The 12,577-nt window shown below is 37.1% G+C and overlaps 1 protein-coding gene across 1 annotated transcript in view; it reads right to left on the reverse strand.

Annotated features, from left to right (window-relative positions):
- ADK (adenosine kinase) overlaps window positions 1-10,864 on the reverse strand; it is a 153,019-nt gene extending 142,155 nt beyond the window's left edge. The window contains exons 1-2 of the mRNA XM_009876697.1: window positions 10,684-10,864; window positions 5,251-5,359 (exon numbers count right to left, since the gene is read on the reverse strand). Coding sequence (XP_009874999.1) covers window positions 5,251-5,359; window positions 10,684-10,853 — 279 coding nt within the window. The 5' untranslated portion in view covers window positions 10,854-10,864. The remainder of the gene's footprint in view (window positions 1-5,250; window positions 5,360-10,683) is intronic.
- Window positions 10,865-12,577: the final 1,713 nt, after the last annotated feature.

The raw sequence follows: 12,577 nt of genomic DNA on the forward strand, positions 1-12,577 counted from the left end.
AAGAAATTTAAGCAGTATCAGAAAATTTTATATTTAATGTGGTACAAATTGAAGGGCATCACCATTGAAAAATTTCTGCTCTTTGCTACATAGAAGTAGGTGAAGGGAATGATTTAAAATTTTAAGGATTGTGAAATAACAACGGTCCATGCAAAACTGTCTGAGTGCAAGTCTTATCTTATCTGAATAAAAGGTTGTATAACAATATTAAAAGTGAGCAGCACAGAATTCAGCCACATAGAAATAAATCTTAGAGTTACGCACAATCACTCCATTGCTTCTTTACTCTCTACCTGCAACAGGTAGAACAGGAGTTAAAGCTTTCAGGCAAGGACTCTATGTAGGTATTAATGAGAAAAGTCTTGAGAGACATCACTTAGAGCTTTTACAACATACAAAATACATCCACAATGTACAAGTTCAAATACAGTCCCTAAAAAACAACCTACTGTGTTTTTTTTTTTTGCACAGATAAGAGACAAGCATTTTATTAAAGGAAGATCTGTTCGGGGTTTTGGGCGCTACTTAACTGATCCCACCCTAACCTAAGACTCAAGTTACTATAGACTGGGAACCTAACTGCAGCCAATACTGCCATTTCATATGCTTATTAAAGTGTTTTTAAAAAGAAGAACAGAAAGAACTTTCAAGAACACATCTATTACTTGATCATCAAGACAATCTTAGCATCAAATTACAGTGTTTCACCCACCTAATGCCTCCAACTGCAAACATTGAACAAATTGAAAAAATCTAAGTGGCAGGAATAAGGATGGCTAACTGCAACAAGAGAAAACACATCTAGGAAGCACCATACTTGTGGCAATGATGTTCAAATACAAGCAGAAAGTTAAAATTCAGTCTGTATGAGCAAAGGGTCATCCATTGTCATGGAGTTAAGATTTCATAAGGTCAAGTGCAGCTTTTAATGAAGGAAAGCATCTTCTCCATTTCCATTTTCTCCTCCTTATGAAAGGACAAATACAAAATTCCTTACTAACACACAGTAACATAGAGGTGCTCATTGGAGTCAAGCAACAACTAAAATTCTCTTCAGTTTTTCTGCTCTCCTAAGTAACTCTTATCAAAAACCTATTTTGTTTTCATCAGAAACATTGACAATCAACATATCTTTTCATTCTAGGCCTTCATAAGATAGGAAAGTTAATAGCTATATACTGCAAGTTGCATGAAAAATGTTAAAGTTTTGTGTGAAATGTCAAAAGAAACTGAGTACCAGCAACTCCCATAGACTGAAGCTGGTGCTAAAGACATGGATGATCACAGAATGTGTTACACTGGATGACCTTTAAAGGTCATCTAGTCCAACCCCCGCAGTGAGCAGGAACATCTTTAACTAGATCAGGTTGCTCAGAGCCCCATCAAGCCTGACCTTGAATGCCTCCAGGGATGGGGCATCCACCTCCTCACTGGGCAACCTGTGCCAGGGTCTTACCACCCTCATGGCAAAGAACTTCCTCCTAACATCTAACCTAAATCTACCCTGCTGCAGTTTCAAACGACTGTCCTGTGTCCTGTCACTACACGCCCTTGTAAACAGCCCCTCCCCAGCTTTCCTGTATCCCCCTTCAGGTGCTGGAAGGCAGCTCTGAGGTCTCCCTGGAGCTTTTCTTCTCCAGGCTGAACAACCCCAACTCTCTCAACCTGCCTTCACACAAGAGGTGCTCCTGCCCATTGATCATTTCTGTGGCCTCCTTTGAACCTGCTCCGACAGGTCCATGTCCCTCTTGTGTTGAGGGCTCCAGAGCAGGATGCAGCACTCCAGGTGAGGTCTCACCCGAGTAGTGTAGAGCTGCAGAATCACCTCCCTCAACCTGCTGGCCACGCTGCTTTTCGTGCAGCTCAGGCTGAGATTGGCCTGCGGGGCTTGTCTGCAGGGCTGCTCCCTAGCACATCAGGCCCCAGCCTGCACTGGTAACAGGGATTGCCCCGACGCTGCTGCAGGACCTTTCATTTGGCCTTGTTGAACCTCATAAGGTTCACAAAGGCTAACTTCTTAACCCCCTCCTCCAGCCCTCTCACAAAAAAAACCCCAACAAAATCCAACACAAAACCCCCATAACCCAATACATGTTACAGAATTTTTAGAGATGTCTACATAAATACAGTACTACCATCAGTTTACCGAATGCCTCTGAATATAAGACAATGTGCCCAAATACAGAACTTTATCACCCAAGTTTCTGAGACAGAATTCTAACACTTAGGAATTCTAAAATGCAAGTCCTGAAAAAAAAACACAAAAAAAGCGCACAGATTCACAGAAGGAAAAAAGGGAAAAAAATTGAAGTTGCCTTCCTCCTCCCCCAATTTAAGTTTATTTTCATATCAGGTTGTGTCCCATTCCCAATTTCAGAGATAGAATAACAATGTTTTGTGTTATTATAACTCTCAACTTATTCTGAAATAAAGGAAATGTCTGACGAAGAGATATTTTCTAGCCACAGTAGGAACCAAATAAAATCCCTCACAGTGAATTCTAATCAGACACCAGCAGCACAGCTAGCTGATCCACAGCGAAATGAATATGACAGACTGGAAGATATGATGTCAATGGTAGAAATTACTGCAAGTATATGAATTATATCTGGAGAAGGGAAAGAAATTGCATAGGGTTTGACAGTACATGTAATCTATCTTAAATGATACAAAGTAGAGTAATTTTAAAGGATTAAAATATACCTTTAAAGTTTACCATCTCTCAGAAACCTGGGGCAGTCTCTGTATTTCGCTTCTATGATTTACAGGGTCCTATTCTTTGCTAGTCTTTCTCCAATTTGTCTGCCAGATCTGATTACCAGATGGCTAAAATAAGTGTATTGTGTTCATTCACAGTAACAGAAGTTGTCTTTAAGGGTTCTGTCACGGCTTCGCTATCTTTTCCTTTGTACCTACTCCTCCCTCTGTGAATTGATTAGATTTCAGAGCTAAGTTTCATCTGAGGGCCATTCTGCTCAATGCAGCATTGAAAAGCATATTATCTATTCTAGGAAGCACACACAGATGACCACGGGATATCACAGACCCGTCCTAAAGCAACAACTGCCCTGCTCTGCCAAGAAAATAGATTGTTTGATAATCTCCGGACACAGGCTTCCAGAAGAAGTATCTGTCACTAACATAAATTCTAATGCAATCCAAGAAATAGGTGACAGTTGGATTGAAAGCAGGAAATGAAAAGCAACATATGCACAGTGCAAAGCCAAGGAAGGTAACAAGACTAAAGCGAAGACAGACAACAGTAGACAAATTAATGACTCAAAGAGCTACCCTACACCTCAGGAGTGGTAATTGTTCACTACATTGTTTTGTTTAATCTGGTAAACTGCTACAAACCTGCAAATAAAGAAGCTAAATGAAAGAAAAGGGCATGGATGCACTGCAGCATGAGGGAATGTGTTTGGTTCTACACATTGTCTCCTTTCCTTAAGTAAAGTTACACATGCAATTTGTAATCTGTCCTAGAAATCTCTTAGATAACCCATCCTCAAGCGCTTTTGCTACAGGTGTGACCAGGTTTTTTACCCAACAGGTCTCCTCCGGCAACAGGACGTTTCCCTAATCTGAATTTCATTTTGTGAATATCTAATACAATTTATTAACACTTCAGTGATATTTATTTATCCATTAACACACATGCATCTAGAGTTTTATTTTCAGTTTAGTACAGTAATTCTGTCTCTTAGTCAAACTTGGATGCCAGAGAACTGGCGTCTGAAGAACAGCTTTTAATATATATGAAAATCAGTGTAGTGAATCACCTAGTCAAAATTAAGTGATCAAACTGACTAAACACAGGAGAGTGGCTTCAGAACTCAGGTAAGATGACTGCTATATTTAAAAAAAAAAACCAAACAAACCTGTTTTTCACCTCATATAATTCTTCCCACTTTTCTTGAAGCATCTCCACTAAGTTGAATTTTTCTAAATTGTATATTGGAAACTTCATTGGTAATTATTTATAAGCATGGTATAACTAAAAAAAAATCAACTTAGTGTAGTATAGCATTTGGTAACATTTGCCATTCTTCTTCTCTATCTATTTTATTAGCCAATAGCATTAAATCCCAAGCATGGCATTTAGAACAGACTGAGGTATAATTATTGGAAAAATAAAAAACTCAGAATACTCAAAAACCAGAAATGAAACTTCAGCACAAAATACACCTAACTATCTTTTTTTAAGAGCAGCACAAGCATATGGTCATAGCAGTAGCACTTATTTTCTTTGTATACAGAGAAGGTTGTAAGTATTTTTTGACAGTTATGAAGGGTCACTTTTGGCCATACACAAGAATCAATAACAACCATGTCAAGCCTACAGCAGTGCACACTAACAGGCTGTAGCAGGCATTAACATGAGCTAAAAGAAATAACTGTATTTTCAATGAACTTGTTCTTCCTGGATAATCAATTTTTTACACTTCTTACCAGCTGTTCCCACACAGCTCAGGTAGTGGAATGAAGGCAGCTGTCATACAGAATCCATATATTACATGCACGTTACAAGGTTTTAATCTGTCATAGATGTTTTATGTTTACTAATTTTGATCACTTATATCAACTTGAGAGCAAGATGAAAACAAATTCACCACTTCTACTTAGGCAAGATGTAATCTACACAAATACGCTAATCTGGCTTGATTCATTCTGGATGGTAAAAGAAGAATACTAATTGTGAATCTGCTAATGCCCCATCCTCAAAACCCCTTTATTCCAGACGTAAGATTTCATCATTAAAATCAGTTTGCCCCACCGCCCACATTCAAGAGATTTGTCACAATCATTGTTTCTGAAATATTGAGTTATAAGGTGCCGTAGTAATTACTATGGAATAAATAGCAATTAAGATTGTTCACACAAATAAGCTCAAACTGTTTGCAGTGAATAATTATGCTAATAGTGTTTTTCTACATAATTTGTGCATCCTTCACAACAATTTACTAGAAAATGTGAAATGTAAATTTGATGCACTACTACAAAAGCTCAAAAATGTTTAGTTCTTATAATTTTTTCCCACTCATTTAAGAAAGCATGCACTACAACATGCTTCTACATTTGTACATTTAAATTCAAAGAAATCAAACTATGCTAAAACTGAAGCAGTCATTTGCTGATTTCACTGTGTTCCTATGAAATTGTCCTGAACCATATGCAACAGACATGATCACTGCTTAAACCTCAGCATTGTAACACAAAGTTTAGTAATTTGAAAGAAGCTGAACTTACTGCTATATAATAAACTTTGGCCTTTTCCACCAGCTTCCAGTTCTTCTCCAAATCAAGATGCTTTTCCTTCTTATAGCAATTAGCAGCAGCGAGGTTAGCTACAAGAGACCTGGAAGTGATTAAAAAACAGGCATTAGATTTCTTAAACTAACACTTCTGCAAAAAACTCTCGAAGATTATCAGAGATCCTAAGGAAAGTTAAAGCAATTAACTAAGAGCACCATAAAACACATATATTTTATTTGACTGTTTCATAATATTTAAATAATCTATTTTAAATCATATATTAAAAACAAGTTTAAGCCATATATTAAATAACTTACTTTAAATCCAGCTACACAGTTTATGTAACCTACCACTGTTATACGGTTCATATGCCTTCATTTGCTTAGAATCAACCTTGGCTGCATTTTGTGATCAGCTCTCTCTGTATGTTATAGCATCTGCAGGTTTTTGTTTCAACTCTTCTCATACCTAAAACCTGAAGGAAAGTAGCTACTCCTGAAAACTGTTTTCCCTCACTAGAATCAAAAGTCTGATGGATTTGCATGTCTTGCCTTTATAATATTCCACTTTTTCCCTATTAGGTTGATATTTTCCTTTAGTGAATAAAAAAGGATTATGCTGCTACTTTTAGATAATGAACTGTCAAAAAAAAGACCTTTGGCCTAGCTGTGTATTACTGGAAAACTACCAAAAACTCATTTGTCCTTCATTCTTTCCTAACAAGTTATAACACAAGCCATGGGACACACCTTCCATTAGCAAGAACAAAAATACTTGTATCATATTTACTTTGTTACTTATAAGATACATTCTGTTTTGAATCCTCTTCTCTAGTCATTCAGTTCTGCCTTATGGAACACAGAAAATTCCTAAGAACAGGTCATAAAAAGATGTTTATGAACTAGATCTCCACTCTGGCTACCATGACCATATCCTTCTGCGCAATTTTATTGTAAGAATGTTTAATAACATCCGCTACTCAGAGAAGGGCAGTGGGACAAACAGACATTTCCATGCTGGCATATAGCATTTTAGATTTGTTTTTCAATATTTAATAGTCATAGGATACACCTTTAAGACATGGCTGTTTTGTGATATTTAAGTATATTAGTCAGATAAATAACGTGTAATTATACATACAACATATGCTTACAGAAAAACTTTGCTGACTCCAACATGCATACTATAGATGTTATATGTGTCCTCCTTTTCCATATAAATGCTACTACACTCCAGGGACAACATGTTGGAATGAATTGCTGATCTGCTTGTACCACGTTATGTTTCGGCCTCCAGATGGAGTACTGTGCACAGGTGTTAGGAGGTAAGTAAACTAGGAATTCTGGAAAATTTTTTATTTAAAATAGCAACCTTCCACTGTCATTTCTGTTTGTCCCATTCAAAAATAGACGCAACAAACAACAAAAGCCCAAAAGAATCTCTTATAAAGACAGCAACCAAGTCTCCCTGCAAACTTCCTGAAGCACTTGTCACCGATAATTCCTGTAAGTTAAACAGATCAAATACAGAAAAATTAAACCTAAAAGTTAGACTATCTTTTTCTAGTCAAAAATCAAAATACATAGCATAGTTCTGGGTGATTTCATTCCAGGAATATTCTTGGGGCTTATCTCTTTGATTTTAAAAACCTAAAGGCAATAATGAGAACTAATGTGAATTTAGATTTTTTTTTAAAATACAGCAAAACCAAAATAAACCCAAGACACCCTGACTGTTATAAACAAATACGCTGCCTCTGTAGCAGTACAAGTAATAGGGCAAGCAGATTCATTCTTGATGAATATTATCATATCAACGATAAGAAATCCATCAGAGAAGCAAGTAAATCCAAGAAAGACATATACATAACTGTGGTAACTTTTCTGTAAACCAAACTGAAAAAGCAAATTAAATCTTTCAGTTTGGCAAACCCTAAAAATCTATCCAGGACCTAGCTGAAAAAACCTTGTCCATCTATGTATCTTGCTAAGTAAAAAGCAGTTATGTTCCACCAAACTAAGCAAAGCCTCTCTGTCTGTTTCCTTTCAGGTACCACATGCCCCTGAAAGTGCAAGCCTCACTCTCTGTGGCTACATCCATCTGCAGAGATGCTCTGCATATGACGTGTAGTAAAAGATTATTAGACCGAAGACAAAGCACCAAGCTTTTTCGAATTAAACCTGTAAGTCTAACAGCTCTAGGTTCAACATATGGTACACAGAGAAGGTAGATGTTTTTTCAATGAAACACAATAATTGAGGACAGTCAGAGTTCAATGGAGACTCTGTGCATGTGGGTATTTCTGAGCCAAACACACAAATCCAAGTCACAAGTTATGACAGAGTGTGGGTACTACTATGGAGTTAAATCATGTGTTACAATTTTCGTGAAAAGCTCTGAAAAAATGAAATGTATTAGTATTCCTAAGATAGAGAACTCAGAGCAGTAATCACAAATTAGCTCAGAACCCTTTCGTCAAAAGGCTAGACAGACTTAGCAGAAACAAGAAACATACACGTCAGTGCATCTGGAACATAAATATATACAGCCACTTACTGGGAAAGCCAGGGGTGCTATTAGCCAGCTCCTCCAAAATAGACAAGAAAGCTGAATTACCTGAAGACTGAAGTTAACACATACCTCAATTAGGAAAAGAGATTAATCAATAGAGTTATCAACTGGGGCCAGGTTGAAGTGATTCTTACAAATCCTGAAAATGCTTAAAACCAGGAAATAACTAGAGGGTTAATTAAAGACAGAGAATAAACTTGGTCTCACTAGAAGAGGGAGGGGGAAGGTTGCACAATAAAGCCTTTAGCAGCAACCATCAGCCATCTTTTTTTCTGCCTCCTGAGAAGGGAAATAAATCTCCCTGCACACTCTCAGGCATGCTCTAAAGCAGCGATTGAGATGAAGCCACTCTCTCTAGTATTTGAGTAAACATTTGACATAAGAGAGAAAAGTGGTTTATGTTAGTAAACCAAAAATACTGCTTAATAAGTTAAAGATAGCACTTGCAGACATTTTTATGAATAAATTTACCTAAAATTTTAAATTCCATTGAGATGCGCAGCAAAAGATGCACACATTTTTCCTGAATTCATGATGTATGTCTACTGACAGTCTTGACTTCAGTTTCCCATCATGTCATCCAGGAAATGGTGATTGCTACAGGATGTGTACGGAGACACTATACGACTGAAGAGAGAGAGAATCACAGAGCAGAAACATCTTTATTGCTTGTCTTCTCTTTGAAAAACTGAATATGGATCCTGGAGATGAAGGGGGAAGTCTGTAGACATAATTAATGTCAAAACTCTAGATGAAGATGAATGAACTTCCTGCCTCCACTGAGTATATGTACATTCATTCCTGAGAGTAAGATATTATGTATGACAGTAAATTGGGAGGGACAGGTTGATAAGCTGGAGGACAGGCCTGTCTGTCATTCAGTGGATCTTCAACAGGCTGGAGAATTGGTCTTGCAGAAAACAAATATAAAGCCATGCAACAAGGATGGAATAACTCCCATGCAACAATATAGACTGAATGTTGACAGGATGCAACACAGCTTTGCAGGAAAAGTCCTGGAGGTGCTCAGGGCCCAGGCTTGAAAGATGAGTCAGCAGTGCACCGGCACAGAGAAGGTTTATCACATTCTCATCTATACAAGCAAGCACGCTGCCAGCAGGACAAAGTTTTATATTCAGAACACAGGAAGTAAGTCTCCAGACCTCATCTGGAGTTCCATGTCCAGCTTTGAACTTTCCATGACAAGGAAGACACTGACATAATGCAGTGAGTTTAGCAATGGGCCATCAAGATTATTAGGGAGCTAGAACACTTAAGAAATGAAGAAAGACTCGGCTGACCCAAAGGGGAAACCTTCCTGCTGCCTTCAAGTATCCAAGAAAAGTTCACAGAGAAGAGGGAGCTGGATTATTCCTGGAGACAAGAAGGAAGAGACACAAGCTGGAAGAAGGAAGATTCCAACTGAGTATCGTCAAAAGAATTTCGACAATGAAGAGTGGTCAAACCACTATCTGGACCAAGTAGCCCATAAATGTTGTACAACTTCCATCCTTAGAGATATTCAAAAATCCAGCTGGACATGGCCCTAAAAAACCCCAAACAATCTAACTTGGATGATGGCCCTGATTTCTTTCTGCAGAGGTTTGGACCAGATGTCTGCACTAACTAAAACTGTTCTAGGGTCCTATACATTCCATGGAAAATTCTCCCTCCTGACTCTCAGTTCAGTTCATGTTGCTGCCTATTACCTTTCCTACTTCTACCCAAAACATTAAGCAACTCCTCAGGAAGTCTGCTATGGATTTTAATAATAAAACTGCCATCTTACCTTAATAAATCCTGCTAAATACTGATATTGCTTTGAAAGGGAAAAAATCCTCAAGATCAGTGGCAGTGAAAGCCACAGAGGGAAGCCAAAAAAGGATAATGAGATACTTTGCTCTTATTCAGACCCCTAAAGAAAATATTATTTGGGGCAACCGATACCATTTTCATTACTGTTTCAACATCTAGTATGAGAAAATTTAGATACTGGCAGAAATCAAGGAAAGTTGCTGTATTCTGGCAACATCTCAAGATTAAGGCAGACCTGACTGGCTGGTTTTGAAACCTTGAAAAAATTGTCAGGAGCTAATCAGCAAAGAAGTAGTATATAAGTTCAGGTACTGTGGGTAGAGGGAAAAATAAGAAAGCAGAAGGCTATACTCAAGATAAATGCCTATTGTCTTCACTATCTCTTTCTGAAATTCTTGGGTTTATTAATTTTATTACAATACCCAAAATAAATCACTCTAAACAGCTTCTTATTTATGGAATTCTCTGAAACCATTCAAAATACCAATAACCATTGTTCACAGGCTACAAATAAAAGAAAGGTTGAATAGAGTTCTGGAGAAGTGATTTTTTAATGTAGCAAAGACAATCTAAAAAAGTAGCAAAGGAAAACATAAAAGTAAAAATTCAGAAGAAATTGTTGACTTACTTCTGTATCTTAGATGAACTTAACAATAGCAAGAAAATAATTTTTTCTTCCTCTTGTATAAAATCAAATTAACCCTATCAATCAGGCTATATGCTGACATGTATTATCTTGAAATATATTATCACCTGAAGTACATTCCTCATTTGCCAATCAAGTACACACCTTACTTGCCAATCAACGTTCACATAGGCTGCATAAACGTACTTGCTAACCAACTTTTGTCTCCCACATATTTTCTGTCTCCAGAGTAACTGGAAGCTACAAAGTTCAGAAAGCAGCAGTATATTATTAGCCCACATTTTTTCATCATTCAAATCACAATCTTTCGGGGTCGAATATTCAAGAAAAAATTCAGGTTCTACACCCTATGCCAATTGCATCTCTATCTACGGACAATATCAAAGGCCCCTGACCTGTTATCACTAGTGATGCAGGCAGCACAGGTTCCTGTTGGTTCTTCACTCTGCTCATAGTAGTGGGCATCCACGTGAGCTTCCTCAGCCTTCTTCTTTAAGATCTCCCCAAATTTATCTTTGCCAATGCACCCGAAGAAAGTTGCAGCTTTGTAAGGGCTCTGAATCATCCACTGCAAATTGACAGGAAAAAAAAATAAAACAAACAACTAGGTTAGCATGCCTGATATATTATTTTTTGCTGTTTTTTTCTCTCCACTTGCCGTATTTAATTCTGTGCCTACTGTGAAGTACAGAACACTTCTATGCCTGAAGTAAAAAACATCTGGTACATCAAGGGAAGGAAAGTCAGTAAAGAATAAAAAAAAATTACCCTTAATGATCCCAGTGAGTGTTTAATACCTAATATAAAACTTAAACACACATAGTTCACTATCAAATACAGTATATTAGTATGTTTTTACAAGGTATTTCAAAAGAAGTTCTCTCACTCAAAGGAGATGCCCCTACATTTACATTTAATCAAGCAATGTGTGGTAATTTTTAAAGAAAACTTGTAGAAAAGGCAAACAAAAAACAAAATCAAGAACCCACAAGAAAGAGAGAGAGCACATAAGAAAAGCAATATGCTTGAGACACTTGAAACATTGTGCAATATTCACAATAAGTATAAAAACTAATAGCTACTGAAAGTAGTCATTTGTATCTACCATTTAAATATATGCAAAAAACTATGTGCCCCCCATTTACATTGTTAAACCACACATGAAAATGTCTATTTCCAACTTTATGAAGAACCTGAACTACAAAGCAAGAGCACAGCTGCACAGTAGTACTAAGGTGTCAGGTTATTTCATAAAGCTCCTCTTTTACTAATTAAAATACGTATCACACAACTGCAAATGCAGCTCCATTTTGTAGTATGTTAAAAAAATAGCATGTAGCAGAAACGTAATATCAAGAGTGAACTAAAAACATAAATGTGAAGAAACAGTCATAGGCCCTACTCTGCTGGTGGTGAGTCAACCAACTGAAGTCATTATAATTCACTCTAATTGCAGTCAGAAAACTTATCCACTCCATCTGTAGTATGAATTAAAGGCTACATCAATTTACCACTATACTAAAACCCTACTTATAATTGTTTCCTAATCAAGATTTAAATAAACGATAATGTCTCCATTACAAAGCAGCATTAGTGGTAGCTGTGGGTTGTTGAAAGGTCAAGTAACTGAGTTGCAAATACATGCTTAGTCACATCTTTATTACTCCCAGATCCAGAGGAGGGGGAAAATAAAAAATTAAAAAGAAAGGAAAAAAATCTTTAGTCATATAAAAGTCTTCATTAAGACAGAAAAGGTGGACAAAAGTTGCAAGGTCTTTCTCCTGCAGCAATTTAATATCCATAAGGTTTAAGGACATAAAAGATTGTGTTGTCAGATGGTGGCAGCGTTCAGTCTCTCAGTCATGAAATACACACTACATATGCTCTGCTAATCCATTCCATATCACTCTAAACTAATATAAACTAAGCAACTCCCTAACAAGAGAATTATCTATGATACCCTTATATTTTACATACAATTGCACATACATAATACATATTTGTGCAGTGTTTGTTTCCGGTGTGTTAGGAACAGTAACCTTTTATATTTGGAGGAATGGTTAAGCAGAACAGATTATTTAACAAGACTGAAGATGTTGTGGCCTCCTGTAAGGCAATACAGAACCGCTTTCCACACTGGTAGGAAATACCTGAAGCCTTAAGTTAAGTGTTGAAAAACATGCCTTACTCTCACAAATAACAAGAATTAATAGAGAACCCTATGAACAGCATTCATCAAAGCATCAAACTCCAACAATTCTAAAAACATAGGACTTCAGACTACACCTT

Source organism: Apaloderma vittatum, unplaced genomic scaffold (assembly GCF_000703405.1).
Source record: "Apaloderma vittatum isolate BGI_N311 unplaced genomic scaffold, ASM70340v1 scaffold7859, whole genome shotgun sequence".
Classification (NCBI taxonomy): Eukaryota; Metazoa; Chordata; class Aves; order Trogoniformes; family Trogonidae; genus Apaloderma; species Apaloderma vittatum.